Below are 17,469 nucleotides of genomic sequence, written 5' to 3' on the forward strand. Positions count from 1 at the left end.
ACATTGTCCTTTCCATCTAATGTGGCTCATCCAAGTCAGGGTGATGGACTAACAGACAGACAATAACTCCTCTATCATGCAGGCCCTATTTTGAGACCAGGGTTAATGTAATTAATGCAGAAGTGGCCCACTGCAGATTAGGGAAGAAAGAGACCTGTCCAGTGCAAGCTGATGATCATCTCTGGAGTGTGCGTGCTCCTCCCTCACCTGGCCTCCAGAGGGCGATTGGCGCACAAATTGAGCTTCCTGTCCCTCCATACCATCTGCACTTGCAGCCTGGTGCAGCGTCCCTGCAGCTGGGGCACTCACGCTGGGTTTTTGCTGAGTTCCACAGCGGCGTTCCCATCGGTTAGAGCTCCTGGAGACCTCAGCTATGCTCCTGGTGCTCGTCCCAGTCCTGGGGATGGCTCTCGCCTTGAGTGAGTGATGTTCTGTTATGGTCCCTACTCCCACAGAGACTGTTCTCAGAATCAGATTGCAGTGGGCACACTTGGCAAGGTGCAGGTAGTCCTGAGCTCACGGCCGTTTTGCTTTTGCAGAAGCCGCTGTGTCCCAGAGGGTGATCCAGCCTGACGCCCACGTCTCCGTGTCTGAAGGAGCCGCCGTGGAGCTGAAGTGCAACTTCACCCAAGGGACAGCCCTCTATCTCTTCTGGTACGTCCAGCACCGCGGCCAAGGCCTCCAGCTTCTCCTCAAGCATGATTCAGGGGACACCCGGGTTCACAGCCTCCAAGGCTTTGAGGCTGAATTTAACAAGCACAAATCTTCCTTCCACCTGAGTAAGCCCTCAGTGCACCTGCACGACATGGCCCGGTACGTTTGTGCCATTACAGCCACAGCGCCTGGGACTGCAGGGGGAGCCGCACACAAACTCCCTCAGATGCTGCGGAGGGGAAACGTGTCATAAAGATCATGGGCTCGGACAAGGTAGAACCCTGGAACTCTTCCCTCAGGGTGCAGATGAGGTCAGGCACCTGCTGGACGAGTGCGGGGCTGATGCGCTGCTAGTGGCGGGATGTGGGAGTGGTGACGTGGCCGGGAGAGCTCTGATTAGCAGTCGTTATTTTACTTTTCAGTGATTCCAACTAGAGGACAAGCCTCTTGTAGACTTTTCCTATATATTTACTGTTTTCCGGTCTTGGAAATTTTAAATCAGTTTTCCTTGATGCTTTTCCCCCCTTGGCTCCACTTTGTACTGGCAAATTCCTCTTGGTTTAAGTGTTCCTTTGAGAGAGGCAGATTGGTTTGGACGGTAAATAGCTTAACTACAGAATGTTAATGGAGGTTTTAGTAACTTTTTAGGAATATTGGACAAAGAGAGTGAATAATTCCAACTGCTAATAGCTTTAGAGGTCTACTGAAGAGAGAGAAGATGTTAAATCTAGGTGCTAGATTGCATTTATTTTATTCACAGAATAATTTAATTCTTTTAATTCTTTGCAAATCCACATTAGAAATCCTCACAATTGGTGGGATTTTAAATTTTGCTAATTTATCCCAAAGTGTGTCATTTGAAGGAAAACCCTCACTCTATTTTCATGTGGTGAAAATAATTTTGGTCAACATGCTGGCAGCTACACATGTAATACAGGGCATAAACAAGGCAAATTTGCAGGACAACAAGCATTTTGAAGCACACACTATGAAGAATCTGCCTGACACATATAGGTCAGTCATTATCTGGGCCTGATTAAAACCCTAGGAGAAAAGAAAAGAAATTCAAAATTTTATAGGAATTTAATACCTTAAGTACTACTTAAAAATGAGATATATTTTTCATGTTTTAATCAACAAATGCAATTTAGAATCTACTTTTTTCTAAAGTTTATTTCAAATTGTTTCTTAAAACTGGTATATTAAATGTGAAGCAGCCGATATTTCAAGTAGCAATAATTCCTCAACCAAAGACCATTCATCTATTCCTTCTTTTATGCATTCCAGAAATATTTGTTAGCCATCTGTTAGGTGTCTAGTACTGTTCTCGTTATGGGACTAGAATAACGGGAAAAAAAGACAAAAGAATACATTTCTGCTATCCCAGATCATCAAAGTACTTGCTTTGGGGCTATTTCACTGACTTAAGGTATGTCCAAGTGTGGCTACAGAAGAAAAAGTAAATCAAATTCTTCTCTGAAGTACAGTGATACTGGCTTTTCTGTCTGCTGCTGTGCTGTGAGAAAGTTTATGACAAATATCAATTATTCTGTAAATTTTCAAGTGATTCTCTGACAGCTAACAGGTGTCTTTGAAAATAAACTAGAGGGAAAGAGAGAAGAGTAGGACTGATTTTGAGAGGCCAACAATCACCTGAGTTGGGCTCATGCCCACAAGGGGGTGCATTTTCCTGTACATTCGTGTTTCCTGCTCTAATGCTGAGCTCACACTCACCCTTCTGCTGTGATGTTAACCTTTTTACTCATTAAGAAGTCAAGACCCAGGGACAACAGAGGCTCTCAAAATGAACACTCCTCTAGGGCCACTGACTGTGCTAGTCTTGGTGCTTGGTAAGTAAGGTAGTGGTTAACCCCCCTCCTCTTGTTTCAGTATGCTAGTGCCCCAATCTTTTTTTTACATTTTAATTTTAATTACTATTTAACAGATTAGATGCAATACTAAGAAAATAATGGATTTCCCCTCATCTGTGCCTTCCCTATCCTCCCTTCTTTTCTCCCCATCTCTGTCTCTTGAGTTTCTGCTTTCAGAACATGGAGCAGTTGTACCCGATCAGCAAGTGGCACAGTCTCTAACCACAGGTGTCTCTAAGGGGCATGGACTGGTCATTCCTAACCTACAGTGTTGTTTTATTTTTCCAGGGGAAAGCAGTGGAGACTCGGTGACCCAGACAGAAGGACAACTGACCCTCTCTGAGGGGGCTTCGCTGACTGTGAACTGCTCCTATGAAACCACACAATACCCGGCGCTTCTCTGGTATGTCCAGTATCCTGGTGAAGGTCCACAGCTCCTCCTGAAGGCCACAAAGGCCAATGATAAGGGAAGCAACAGAGGTTTCGAAGCCTTGTACAACAAAGAAGCCACCTCCTTCCACTTGCAGAAAGCTGTGGTTCAAGAGTCAGACTCGGCTGTGTACTACTGTGCTCTGAGTGACACAGTGACAGGAACTGCAGGGGGAGCCGCACACAAACCAAGGCGCAGTGAGGGGCCAGGTGCAGAGTGCCTGCCTCTGTGACCCACTCTGCTTGGGGCATTGTTACCATTTATTGAGAAGTAGAGACAAAGGCAAGTGGCAAAAGACAGCAAGAACACAACCACACTAAGTGGAAGTGAAGACATTGAGAGGGGAAGAAGAATGCAAGGAGATGCCATAAATTTTTCTTTGAACAAGTAGAATTTTTTACAATATAAAAACTATGAGAGCAGGAAAAAAAAGAGAATGAGCATAAAGTCAATAGGTAAATTGCTTGGACATTAGGACATAAAATAGTATTTTGGAAAGTAAACAACTCAGGAAATGTAATATGTTCTTAGAATATTTAGAGAAACAGAAGATAGTTAGTGGTTGGAAATAAATGATCAAAGAGTCTACACAAGAAAATGTCCCAGGGATGAATGCTATGTGTTTCTAGATTGGGAGGGCATGTCAAGGGCTAGTGTAACAGAGCAGTAGAGATCTCAGCATGCCTTGAGGGAGACCTCCTAAGCTTCTAGAGAGTATGTGGTCACCCTGGAGTGTCACTCACTTCAGCAGAGGGGCAGAGAGGTCAAGGATGGTGGGGCAGTATTTCCAAAAGACAAAATGTGTGTGCTGTCTGAACCACTCGACAACCTGGGGATGAGCATTTCTTTTTTCTTTTTTTTTAGATTTATTCATTTTATTACAGCCAGATATACAGAGAGGAGGAGAGACAGAGAGGAAGATCTTCCATGCGATGATTCACTCCTCAAGTGAGCCGCAACGGGCCAATGCTGTGGCGATCCGATGCCGGGAACCAGGAACCTCTTCCAGGTCTCCCACGCGGGTGCAGGGTCCCAAATCCTTGGGCCGTCCTCGACTGCTTTCCCAGGCCACAAGCAGGGAGCTGGATGGGAAGTGGAGCTGCCGGGATTAGAACCGTCACCCATATGGGATCCCAGGGCTTTCAAGGTGAGGACTTTAGCCGCTAGGCCACGCCGCCAGGCCCAGGAGCATTTCTTTTTGTTGGAGGATTTCGAGGTGAGTTAAGGAAAAACAAAAATGTATAAATAAAACAAGATGAAATAAGATTTACACAAGACAGTGATTTACTCCAGACACATTAAAAGCATGACATTCAGCAAATTCTTTCTGAATAGTTTTTATCCAGCTATATAAATTATTTCCCTTTTTTCCCAGTAAAAGTGTGCACCTTTTTACCCCTTTAAGCTTTCCTTTTTTATATGAAAGATAGAGTTACAGAGAAAGGAAGAGACAAAAAGAGGTCTTCTGTCTGTTGGCTTACTTTCCAAATGATCATAACAGCCAAAGCTGAGCTGGCTCTGAGATCAGTATCCAGGGACTTACTCCAGGTCTCCCAGGTGGGTACAGGGGTCCAAAGACTTGGGCCATCCTCCACTAATTTTCTAGGCCATAATAAAAAGGGAGCTGGATTGGAAATGGAGCAGCTGGGACATGAACTGGCACCCAGTTCATGTGTTGGCACTGCAGGTTGAGCTCTAGCCCGCTATGCCAAAACGCCAGACCCTGGGTCTGCACTGATCTGAATGATTGACATTTCCTGGTTGCTCTGAGTAGGAATCCATGCTTATTCTGTTCAATCTTTGGATCTATTTACTTTTTGCACCTGGTGCTTAGAAATTATCCCCTGGGGCCTGGCACAGTAGCCTAGTGGCTAAAGTCCTTGCCGTGAATGCACTGAGATCCCATATGGGCGCTGGTTCTAATCCAGGAAGGTCCACTTCCCATCCAGCTCCCTGCTTGTGGCCTGGGAAAGCAGTCGAGGATGACCCAAAGCGTTGGGATCCTGCACACGCGTGGGAGACCAGGAAGAAGCTCTAGGCTCCTGGCTTCAGATTGGCTCAGCTCTAGCCGATGCGGTCACTTGGGGAGTGAATCATTGGGCAGAAGATCTTCTTCTCTGTCTCTCCTTCTCTCTGTACATCTGACTTTCCAATAAAAATAAATCAATCTTAAAAAAAGAGAAGAAATTATCCTCTGGTTCCTCTTTTGGTCATCTTAAGTGACTTTATGACCTTCAAGTTTCTTGATTTTTCTTGTAAACAAATGTGGATACACACATGCTTTATGGGTCCTCTTCACCAGACTGTATTTTTGCAAGAGAAGAAACTTTGTCTTGTTTTCAGATTCACAGCAAATAGAATTGGTTCTGCATTATAGCAAAATCTGTTTAAATTTTCATTGAATTAATAAGAGGGCAGGAAAACTCATTGCTGTGACAAAAAGCTATAACTTTTCTTTAAACAAATTTATTCAACAAAGAATTATTTGTGCCTACTTTGTGCCAAAACTGAGAGACAATATGCAAACAGATTATATTTGATGTTCTGATGGAGTTCAAAGATGACTTACTTTACTTTATCATTAAGTTGTCTATAAGAAATACATCCATTGGCTCAATATTAGTTTTGAATTTCTCTCATTTTAAATGGACATTGCATTGTGTGTTCTGGGCTGCATATCTAGTCTCTTTCATCTTGGCAACGATATTTTCTAAAATGTTCTCAACATCCTTATAGGTCTTCTGATTAAGTTGTGTTTCTTTTAAAAGTATTAATGTTAAGGAGAACAGATTACATATATTTTGCAGGCGTACTTCCAAGATAACCATACTTCCTTCCCTTTTTCTATTCCTCCCGTAACCCCCTCCTTTTAAAATTTTTCCTTTAATTTTTGCAAAACACAATTTTGATCTACTCTTTAATTGCAGAATTAACGCATCATTAATCACAATATCCAACATGTGAAAAGTATAAAGACCATAGTTCTACAGGAGTATAAACCAGAGCTAAAATAGCAATGAATTCACAAGATGTCCTTTTTATTTCGTATGCTTTTTTTTTCCGTTGTGCTTTAACTACCACATAACAGAGGAATCAGGACTTTGGTCTTTTTGAACCTGGCTTATTCCACTAATCGTAATGCCTTCCAGTTGCATCAAGTTTGCGTTATTTGTGCCTCGTTGTTTATTGCAACTCAACACATAATAGCTAAGATATGGAATCGACCCAGGTGTGCATCAACTCCTGACTGGATGATGAACATGTGGTCTATAGACACTGTGGATTGCACTCAGCCATACAAAGGATGAAATCCGGTGTCATGCTTCTGTTTTTTTTCTTCTTCCACGATGAGATTTTTCTTCCGCCACTGTAGCGGACTGGAGAATGCTTGATGCCTTCGAAGCATTGCTGCTCCAACACATTAAACAACCACACGGCCTTTGATTTTATGCTCACTGGGCTTGGTAAGTGCTTCAGAACTTTGAGAGCAGTTACAACCACTACCAGCTTGAACACCAGGAGAAATCGCTCCTGCTAGGTTAATTTAACTATGCTTTTTAAAATACATATCAACTCTAATCTTCAAAACGATCCCATTTACCATGTTTCTTTGGAGTACAAGGTGATGTTTCTTCTCCAGATGAACACAATTTTTCTCATGTTTGTGGATTTTGGATTATTTCCTTTTGTATACTAGGTATCTTAGGAAGAAACATGGGAGAGAAGGAAGTGAGATGATGCAGTCTTAGGAATCAGAATTTCATTCATGGCACACTAATAAAGCAGCAGTGTGATGAAATCTTCTGCATGACAACAATATCCACAAGTGAGGCTAAATAATTGAAGAACTCAGTAAGATTTGATTTGTGCTCGTTAAATCAAACAAAAAGAAAAAGCATTTGACTTTCTCAAAATTTTCATTGGCCACAAAGAAAATGTTAAATTTCTCCTTGCTCACGTTGTCATGGATTTCTGTCTCAGTGTGCTTGTACTTCCGCTGGCCTAGACTACTTCCTATAGATGTAGGGAAAGGGGGCTTGCCTGAGTTTTGACCTCAAAGACTCATGAATTTGGATCTGAAATTTGAATGCTTTTCAAATTGATTTCCCAACGAAGGAACAGATTATTGTATTTTTACTTAGTGTGCCCTTTCTGAAGGACTCTAACACATTGTCACAGACTTGGGAAAGTTGAAGCATCTTGTGAAATGATTTTGACATATTAAAACCAAAGGATCATGGGAATTCGCTCTAGGGCTCCAGGACCTAAGGTCCCACACGTGGCCTCCAGGGGGCGATGCTGCACAAACACACAAGAAGTGTTGTTTGTGTGGCAGATGCACAGGCGGCCCAGTCCCACCCCCCAGCTCCTCCTCCCTCAGTTAGCCCAGATCTTTACAGAGACCAGCAAAGGAGAAGCAGAGGTCGGAGAACATCCAGCCTCAACTGAGGAGCGTTTGCACTTTCACCTAAGCAGGCGGCTTGGCCATCCCGACTCCCCCTGCACCTCCTGACTCCAAGGTCTCTGTGTTGGCAGCCGCTCTCCCGCCCGCCCGTCCGCCCGCCCTCGGGAACTCTCCCAGTAAAGAGGTTGCAGCGTTTCCATCCCCAGCCATGCTCCTGCTGCTCGCCTCAGTGCTGGGGCTTCACTTGGCCCTGAGTGAGTAAATTCCTCTGGTCTCTGCTGTTGCTGCAGCCTTTGGTCAGAAATGCTTCCTGTGCTCATGGACGCCTTGCTTTTCCAGGAGACGCTGGAGCCCAGACAGTGACCCAGCCCGACGCCCACGTCTCTGTGTCTGAAGGAGAAGCTGTGGGGCTGAGGTGCAACTACTCCTACGGGGGAGTCGCTTATCTCTCCTGGTACTTCCAGCTCCACGGTCAAGGTCCTCAACTTGTCCTCAAGCACGTTTCTCAGGACGGCGTGATTCAGGGCCTCCACGGTTTTGAGGCTGAGTTTAAGAAGAGCGAATCTTCCTTCCACCTGAGGAAGCCTTCTGTGCACCTGAGCGATGCTGCTTGGTACTGGTGTGCTGTGAGTGCCACAGCGCCTGGGGCTGCAGGGGGAGCAGTGCACAAACCACCCCTGAGTGCAGAGCTCAGAAACTCAGGAGCTCTTCGTGTGGGTTGAAGGAAAGATTTCAGTTTACATGATGGCAGATGAGACAGAGAGGGCTGGGCCTTACTTCTGTGCAATTCCACTTCTGCTGTGCCCTGGGTCTCAAACACTTGGCACTCATTTGCACAATCAGAACCGAGGAGCAAGTCAGTGTTGTGGAATGATGGAGGAGACAGTGTTCTTATCATCCAATCATGAGGTCCACAGAAGTTGACTTGGGTTTGGCTGTCTGGTTAAGTTGGGACAGGGCCTAGGAGAAGCTGGGCATTTTGTCATCATTTTCTGAGTTCCAGTTAATGAAGACAAAAAAAGAATGAAGCTTCAGGATTCATTGTGAAGTCTTCCTCCAAGGACTTTTTCACAGCTGTAAATATAGTTTCCTCTGCTTTGGGTATCTTAAATTCTACAAATCTACAGAAGACATTTATAGCTATAACCCATTTGTTTCATTTTTTGTAGACAGATTTTTCCCCTCATTGCTTTCACCCTTTTCTGATGATTTCACTGACTGAAGATTACATTTGCTCTTAGCTAAAAGGCCAGGAAGCGATGCGAAGATTGAAGATTGGTCCTTACATGTTAACATTGTGTAGTGAATCATGTGGTAAGCTCAGCAATGCCGGAATGCTGGAAATCCTGGTAAGAAATTTAACTGGCAGTGCTCTGAGTACAGCAGTGTAAATGACCTCATCCAGTACCAGAGTACCCGGGATTAGATCCTGAGTTCTCCACCTCCTATCTGGCTTTCCAAGATGTATGTGTGGAGAGCAGATGAGGACTTGGGACCCTCCCACCCGTGTAAGAGACCAGGTGCAGTTCTGAATTCCTGGCTTTGGCTTGGCTCAGCCGTGGCTGTTGTGATCCCTTGGGGAGGGAACCATTAGACAGTTTCACCTCTGACTTGTTTAAATAAATGAATGAACAGTGATGGACATTGGAGGGGGGTCACTGTCCGCAGTGGAAATGGATGAGTTACTTCTGTCTAGAATAGAAAGAACTGGATGCGAAGCATTTATGCTCCTGTGAGCTTGAGGATATGGTGGGGAAGTGGGGAAGGAGAAGGAGCAGGAGTCCTTCCTGCTGCTCTGTGGCTCATGCTATGTACCTGAGAGAATTTGGTGAAAATCCCTCAAGCTAGAGAGAGATGACAGAGATTGCATACAGTGGTAAACATGAGCTAAAGAGTGAGCCAGGAGCTTATCAGCACTCTTTAGGACACGATGAAATCATTATATGTGGAAAATGTGTTTGGTTGCTGAAGGACTTTTAAGGACAAATGGATAGGGCCCAGCAGCATGGCCTCGTGGCTAAAGTCCTCACCTTGAACGTGCCAGGATCCCATATGGGCGCCGGTTCTAATCCCGGCAGCTCCACTTCCCATCCAGCTCCCTGCTTGTGGTCTGGGAGGGCAGTCGAGGATGGCCCAAAGCTTTGGGACCCTGCACCCACGTGGGAGTCCTGGAAGAGGTTCCAGGTTCCTGGCTTCAGACTGGCTCAGCTCTAGCCGATGTGGTCACTTGAGGAGTGAATCATTGGACGGAAGATCTTCTTCTCTGTCTCTCCTCTCTGTATATCTGACTTTGTAATAAAAATAAATAAATCTTTAAAAAAAAAGACAAATGGATAATAAAGACAAAAATTATGAACAAGAAATCTGTGGTCTTTTAATGTCCCCATTTCTTTATTTTCTTCTCAACTGTGCAACACACTCTTGGCTCTTTCCAGTAAGGTGGCTAATTTCAGATTAACCACAGTTATTTGTCCAGCCACATTTCCCTAAAGGACTATGGTGGACAATTTGTACAGATTTGTGTGAGGAGAACAACTGCCTGTTTATTTTGATTCTATACTCTAGCTTATTATTGAATGAAAATGGAAGTTCTACACCAAGGAGCACAAGCAGAGTGCAGCTACCTCAATTCTGAATTTCCTGAAGACATCAAGGTAATCTTCTCCCACCTTTTCTCTTCTCCTTCTCAGATACTTGCATATAATTATGTGAGAACTTTCTATAATAAAAAATTACATTGGCAAGGAAATCCAGAGGTACTCTACCAATGATATTAGTGCTTCTGATTTTCTCATAAAAACTCTCTCAGTATTATCAACTGACCTCGTCACCGATCCATCTCCCAGAAGCAGTCTCCATAATTAACAGAGGGAAGGATTTAATTGCATGTGCACTGAACTACAGCAACAGCTGAAGGAACATACCAAAAGAATGGGATTTTGTTTCACACAATTCTTCAGGTCCTTTGTGTAAGAGGCCTTTATATGTTGACATCTCCCATGTGGTTAAATATATAGAGCCAGGAATTGCAAACTGGGCATGAGAGTAAATATATATATGTTGAATTCCAACAGGAGACACAGACATGTTTTCCCTTAATGGATGTGAAACTATGGCTTGAACACTTCGGGTTTCTTTAACAGTGAATCAACATGGAAGGATAAAGTCTTTTATCTACGCAATTGATCGCAGTCTGAGGTGGAAATTCTGCTGTTTCTACAGCATGGGAGCGAGAACTATGTTGGGAAGCTCTTGGTATTTGCATGCCTGATTGTAAAGTGTAATGCAAAACTGCAGGTCTAAAGATCCAGAACAACAGAGGACTCAGATCTTTCTCTAGTAATGGTTTAAGTCATCTAGATCAGTGGAGGATTTGGCTGAGGTCAGGGGAACTACGCAGGAGGGACAGAGGAAGAAGCCACAGATATCAGTCATTCCTGTGACCAATGACAGAGCCAGGGACTACTCACTTTTCTATTTGCTTGTTACGTGTGTGTTTGTACATGGCAAACATTTTCTCTCTCTATTCCCATTTTCTATTTTATAGACAAATCACTTTTGAAAGTAACTTAATAATTTTGGGGTCAAAAAAGTTGAAGTGCCGGCAATACAATCAGTGATGAATTTTTTGACTGTGCATCTCCTCAATATAAGAAAAAGTGAAGAAGGATATTTGTGTCTTGACGTGGGTAGGGATGCAGACTTGTTTTGTTGTGCACATTTTGAATGCATGCAAAAGGTTGCATGTGGAAGCTGAGGAATTCAAGGAGATGGATGAGTTTATCCATCTCAGCTCCAAGTTCATTTTTTGTTGGGTCTTTGAGAATGAAACTTGGTCAGGTGACTCTTCCTTTGCCATCTGATCCATCTTAAGCTGTCATCAAGGGATACAGGAAAGAAGGGCTCTGCTAGGTGTCCTCAGCAGCAGCCTGCAGAAGGGCAGGCCACTCCAGCGTTGGGCTCAGGTAGTGCACCTGCCCAAGTGGTTGCAGTCCACAGTGGCTTTGTAGCTTGTTTGGTAGGAGGATGCCTTCCTGGGAATACTCCCTGTGAATAGCTAGGTCAAACACTCTAAAATTGGTTTTCTAATGAATGAAAGAGGGTGTTTCCATGTCGTTCTTATCATGCAGCTGTACAGGGATTTGAATCCTCCAGTGAGTCAGAGAGCTGCAGAATCTGAATCTCAGTTCCGGGGTCCCTTTTCCTGATTGTTCTATCCCAACCTTAGGAGTCGTGGCCACATGTTGTATCTCCCAAACCAACATAATTCGGAATCCTTTCTTCTTACTCTTCATTCCTCCGTTTCTAGCAGCTCCTACAATGTTAATTGTTCCCTGTTCAGTTGCCATGTGAATTTTCTGACTGGAGCAGACTTAGGCATGCAGAAAGGAACAGAGAAATGCAAACACTTGAAAAACATATTCCCACCCCACTCACACCTGACAGACAGATCAAAGGAATTTGCTTCCTGAATTTACTGTTTTCCTTATGTGAGTGTTAGATACTCTAAGGACAGAAATACATACTAAAAGGTTGTTATAGCATAATGCTAACAGCTAATTTCTGCCTCTGTACATATGTTTGCTTGCTCTTGCTGGGGACATCTGGGACAAGAACATGACCTAGGTAACTGTAAGAGATAACAGCCAGGACAATAAATTGTCCTCATTACAGGTGGTCCACCTGCTGGAATTTGTGATCTAAGAGATGAAATATGTATGACAATGTTGTATAAAAAGTATGAAAACCTCTGTTAAAATTACCTTGGGGCCGCACTGTGGTTAAGGGTGTCGGTCCCGGCTGGTCGGTTTGCCTTGCTCCTCAATAAATCCGTTGCAACCTATATCGAGTACTTTACATCTTTTACATCTGTCTCAGATGGTGAGTGGATGCAACAATGCTTGTGAGAAATTCCTTATGAGAAAGGATCATACTAAGAAGACGGCAGAGGTTTGATCTGAGCTGTTACATCAAAGAGCTTAATTTTAATTTCTCACATTTTGTGCATATTTGACATCAGTTGTCATTATGCCATCAAGGATAACTAGAAGCCATTAAAATATTTTAGCTAAAATCACAAATAAGCAATCATTTACCAACTGAGTGTCTATAGACTGTAATTCCAACACATTATGCTTACGTACTACATCTGATCATGTCTTTTCTCAGTTCTGATTTTCTATTTCTGTAAAATAGAGTGGTGGGTGTGATGGGCTTAGTGGACGAGGGGTGGGGTTTTATTTTTTTGTAAACAGGAACAGAGGGAAGGATCATGCTTTACATGTTCTACTTTCTTGGTTGTTGTCTTTGAGGTTGTTTCTCACACAGCACATAGCCACGTTGTTAAATTATGATCCATGCAGATAATATCTCTTAATATGTTCTGATCAGTGGTATGTTTGGATTAATTTCTATTATTTTGGTATTGCCTGGGAAACTCTTAATTTTTCTTTTTCTTTTTCTTCTGAATTCTCTGCACTAATAAAGCTTTTTTTAAAAAAATATTTGAAAGAGAGAGAACCAGTTCAGTGTCCCATCAAAGGAAACCACATACCAGTTACTTGCCAAGACAGTCATTTCAGAGGGAGTTTATAAAGTGACGAACTTGGGCTCCTGCACCTGCATGAGATCCAGAAGAAGCTTCTGGCTCTTGGTTTTGGTCTGGCTCAGTTCTGGCCTTTGAGGCTATTTGATGTGTGAACCAGCAGATTGAAGACCTCTCTTTCTCTTTCTGTCTCTCCTTCTCTAACCCTGCCTTTCAAGTAGAAATAACTCTTTTTTAAAAAGAGAAAAGTTCATAAAGGTTCCATAAAGGTTTACCCATATTTTCTATTCTCACAAAAAAGGGGAGGAAAGGGGGAAGTGAGCATCTTCCTAAGGATTTTTTCATGTCTCATTTGCTGTAACTTACAAACGCTGCATGCATTTCAAATTTTTTTGAGCAAAACAAATATTTTTAATTCAGTTTACCATGCGCTTGTGTGGAGGTCGTCGCTGGGGAGTGCAGCTGATCTGATACCCTAGACTGAATTCCAGCGGGGTCCTCGTTCGACATGCAGCTTCAGAAGGGAAGCATCTGGAGCGGTGGAGGAAGGGGACACCAGCGCAGCCATCCAGATTAGTGGAAACAACCCTGGAGACCAATACGGTGACGGATGTCCCAGCCACATGGCCTCACATCCTAAGGTGCTCTTGGTATTCTTAAGACTGAGTAAATTACTCTTGCAGTAAAGCATCTATGCATGTATATGGGTTTGTTTTGAACTGAGAAATCTGATGAATAGCATAAGGTGAGAACGGCCAAAAGTAGTCGCTTTTTTTTAAACTTCCGTTCAAGATGGGCAGCTATTCTGTTTCCTGAACATCTGCGTTTCTTCCATCAGGAAGCACGGAATGAATGGAGCTGAAGCTGTGGAAAGGCTGTTAAGTTTTCTTTGCTGACCGTTTCAGTCCACTAGGGGGCACTCTAGGCTTCACTAGAAATGGACCTTGAGGTTGAGCAGTAAAAAACCAGACTCCTCATCATTGACGCCAATGAGGGTGGGAAGCATGTTTATGTGAATTTCACCTTGGGTTTTCAGCTTTTGTCTTGTGTGTAAAAACTTTCTAGTTGGAAAGTGAATGTCTATAAAGGCGTTGCAAGGAAGACTCTGAATAAATGGAGGGGAATAGGACTTTTACTTGGCATTTTGAGCAATGATGCTCAGTAGAAAACATCTCCATTCTGTTTTTCATTTTTAATTTTAATAACTAAAGTTTCCCAAACTCTCTGACCTAGAAGTATTCCATGCCATTGATTAGTTTTTTCATGTATTCTCTTTAAGACTAGGAAGCAAAAGGACAGATTGAAGAGAGGAGTTTTATTTCTGGCTCGCAGCTGCAGATCTGCTCCCACCTGCTCCAGCCATTGCAGCCATCTGGGGCATAAGCCAGTGGATGGGCTCTCTTTCTCTGTCTTTGTCTTTTCATTGCTGAAATGAATAAAGAAATACATAGAAATCCATAAAAGAAACTGTACCTATGAGTATTCTGTACAAAGCCTTTAAGTTATCAAATGCATGCTTTTTCACATTAATTAATTCTCAAATTCTGTCAAAGTATGTGCTTTGGTACATGAACTTACTCTTCCTATGATTGTTTGAGCTTCTGTTTATTTCAATTGAGATGTTGATTTTTCTCTAAAGTATCACTACTCCTTTTATTTTTCAATGTATTATTTTATTGGAAAGGCAGCATTATTGAGATGCAGAAATCTTCCATCTACTGATTTACTCTTCAAATAACATGATTGCTAGCGTGGGGCCAGATTGAAGCCTAGGAGCCAGGAACCCCATTTGGGTCTCCCATGTTCATGTCAGGGATCCAAGTAGTTGGGTCATCATCGGCTGCTTTCCCAGATGTATTGACAGGGAGCTAGATTGGAAGTGGAGCAGCCAATGCTGATGTTGCAGTTGGCAGCTTAACCCACTGTGCCACGGCATCTGTCCCTCATCCCTGTTCTTTACAGACTTCTCTTACATAAAGTATTTACCAAAAGTAACTATTGTATCTTTACACTTGGGAACCATTGCCTGGTCCTCACTGCGCTGTTCCCACCCACAAGGGTGGAGCTCACACTACAGTCTCAAGCCCTGGCAGCCGGTGGAGTTTCCTGTTAAGATGAATGACAGAGCTCAGAGGTGATTTGTGCTCCCTGAGTCTCAAAGAACCTTTGTAAGAATAAAGTTTGTCTGAGCCCAGCACTTAACACCCTACAGAGCAGGGGTGAGGTGAGCCACAAGGCCGGGAGCCATGAAGAGGAGCCTGGGGACTCTGCTGGGGCTTTTGTGGATCCAGGTTTGCTGTGAGTTGAGATGGCCCTAGGTGGGGATGGAGAGTGTGTCCCGGCCAACAGTGAGGGGCAGGGGATGGGAGAGGGGATGGGACGCTAGGCTCTGACGCTGTCCTCTCCACTCATGGGTATTTCTTGGGATGTGTTACAGATTTGGTAGCTGCATTCATGATTCCCCCAGTGACTTTCCTATGCCTTTTCTTTTTCTGTCCATGCAGGGGTCAGAGGGCTGCAGGTGGAGCAGAGTCCTTCAGCCCTGAGTGTCCAGGAGGGAGCCAGCCCCACTCTACGGTGTAATTTTTCTGACACTGTGACAAATGTGCAGTGGTTCCGTCAGAATCCCGGGAGCAGCCTCATCAGATTATTTTACATAGCTTCAGGGACAAAGGAGAATGGAAGGTTGACGTCAACCCTCAATTCCCGGGAGCGCTACAGCACCCTCCACATCGCAGCCTCCCAGCTGGCTGACTCAGGCACCTACCTCTGTGCGGCAGAGGCACAGTGCTCCCAGGTCACCTGCTGCCTGCACCCAAACTGCAGCTGGGCCTGCAGCCCCACCCCTCTCTGAGAGGCACATGGCTTCTACAGCAGTATTTGCACTGCTTGGTGTTTCCTGCTTGAGGCTGGAGCATTTTCAACTCTGGACAGTGACCACCATGAACAGTCTTAGATCCTAGCAGATACACAACATTACTTTGCATTGGTTTAAGTGTTTCAAGTTTTCTTCAGCATCTAAGAACCAATGCTCATAGGCCATTAGAGATAAAACTAACCAGATGACCTCCTTCAGTATTGAGGCTTCCTCAAAGGATGCACACCAGGAGGAAAAGCACCTGCAGGGTAATCGGTTCCCCTACACTCACAACAGCAGGGCTTGATTCTAATTTAAAGGCACTGGGGAAACAGCAGGCATGTTTCCCACCTCAACAAGGCTAAGCCACAGGTGCATAGTTACATTATTAACAAAAGAGGGCTTATTGCTTGGACTTTTTTTTTTTTTTTGCCATTATTGTCCAGAAAGAGCAAATGTACAAAGTTTAATTCTTGCTTTCTAGAGTTCCCAGGCACCTTTACATTTTGTGTGCAGGCTAGCCCCATGTTCTATTCACAGTCCTGGCTCCAGTGGTAATGGCTGTGTAAGTGCTGCGTCGCGGGGCCGTGCGGTTGCCAGGGTCCATGGCCACCAGGGCCTTCCCGGAGTCACAGACTTTGTACAGAAAGCACTTATCTTCCTCGTTCCAGGTATCTGAGTACTCATCTGGGCCACAGGGCAGACACACACTGTTGAAGGTAGTGATGCATTTTGATAGAAGACAGGTACTTCCCCGGTCCATATTTGTGACAGCACTGCCCAATATACTTGTAATGCCTCTCGCTGGCACAAGGAGGGGTCACCGGGAGACCTACCTACAGCGGGGCAAGCAGCGAGCACAGGGCCAGCAGGGTGGACAGTGGGCACTGCTGCCGGGTACGTGAGGCCATCCGCTTTCATCTCTGCACAATTAGGTGTTTCATAACTGCCATCTCATTCATTTTCATACTTGTTTCCTTCAAGAAATCACTGCACAATAACTGATTTGGAACCGCTTGAACGACTGCTAAGTGTATTGTCAAGAAGGAGTCCTGGCAGAGCACATGTGAGATACATACAAATTACTAAAATGAAGATTTGAAACAAACACATGCTGCTCACCAGACAGCAGAAGTGAGTTCAGTTACTTCTAGGTAGTTCTGTTTCTCCTAAAAAGCAGTCTCAAGAAATCATTCAGCAGTCAGTTCATCATTTTCCTATTGCACCTCTCTGTCTTCAGATTTTTTTTTTTTTTTTACATTCCAGGAACCCATTTCAGACATGAGAGAGAAATAAGTAGTATCTCATGTGCCAGGCACTGGATATGGGTTATCAGATTTCTTACCTAAGTACTGACTTACTTCTTCATTCTGCACATTTGTACATGGTATTATTGGACATGAGCTCACCTACCTGTGCTCACACAAAAACTAGTGAAGTTAAGTGTTGGATTGTTGTTCAGGGTGTCTGACATTGGAGCAGTTTCCCTGAGCTGTTCACTATTAGAAGATGCCACAGTTACACAACGCAAATAATTTCTACTGGTATTTTCCACTGGCCTAGGCTACTTCCTATAGCTATAGGGAAAGGACCCTGTATGCAGAGTTACACCTTTTCCTTAGTTACACAGAAACATTCCTCTCACTTTAGGGACTCTTTTAGCACTGTGGGTTCACAGAATCTGGCAAGGGACATTCTTCTACCTTC

General features: G+C 43.9%; 4 gene segments (V, D, J or C); all 4 read left to right on the forward strand.

Annotated features, from left to right (window-relative positions):
• The first annotated feature begins 296 nt into the window (after positions 1-296).
• Positions 297-1,357, forward strand: LOC101530609 (T cell receptor alpha variable 8-3-like). The segment is given in 2 exon segments: positions 297-419; positions 540-1,357. Coding segments are annotated over 2 exon segments (414 nt in total).
• A 1,075-nt stretch (positions 1,358-2,432) lies between these two features.
• LOC118759233 (T cell receptor alpha variable 9-1-like) lies at positions 2,433-3,187 on the forward strand. The segment is given in 2 exon segments: positions 2,433-2,504; positions 2,814-3,187. Coding segments are annotated over 2 exon segments (420 nt in total).
• A 4,322-nt stretch (positions 3,188-7,509) lies between these two features.
• On the forward strand, positions 7,510-8,200 carry LOC101530849 (T cell receptor alpha variable 8-3-like). The segment is given in 2 exon segments: positions 7,510-7,614; positions 7,700-8,200. Coding segments are annotated over 2 exon segments (429 nt in total).
• Positions 8,201-14,993: 6,793 nt separating this feature from the next.
• On the forward strand, positions 14,994-16,036 carry LOC131480572 (T cell receptor alpha variable 22-like). The segment is given in 2 exon segments: positions 14,994-15,203; positions 15,410-16,036. Coding segments are annotated over 2 exon segments (402 nt in total).
• Positions 16,037-17,469: the final 1,433 nt, after the last annotated feature.

This window comes from Ochotona princeps, chromosome 6, assembly GCF_030435755.1.
Source record: "Ochotona princeps isolate mOchPri1 chromosome 6, mOchPri1.hap1, whole genome shotgun sequence".
In the NCBI taxonomy this organism is placed as follows: Eukaryota; Metazoa; Chordata; class Mammalia; order Lagomorpha; family Ochotonidae; genus Ochotona; species Ochotona princeps.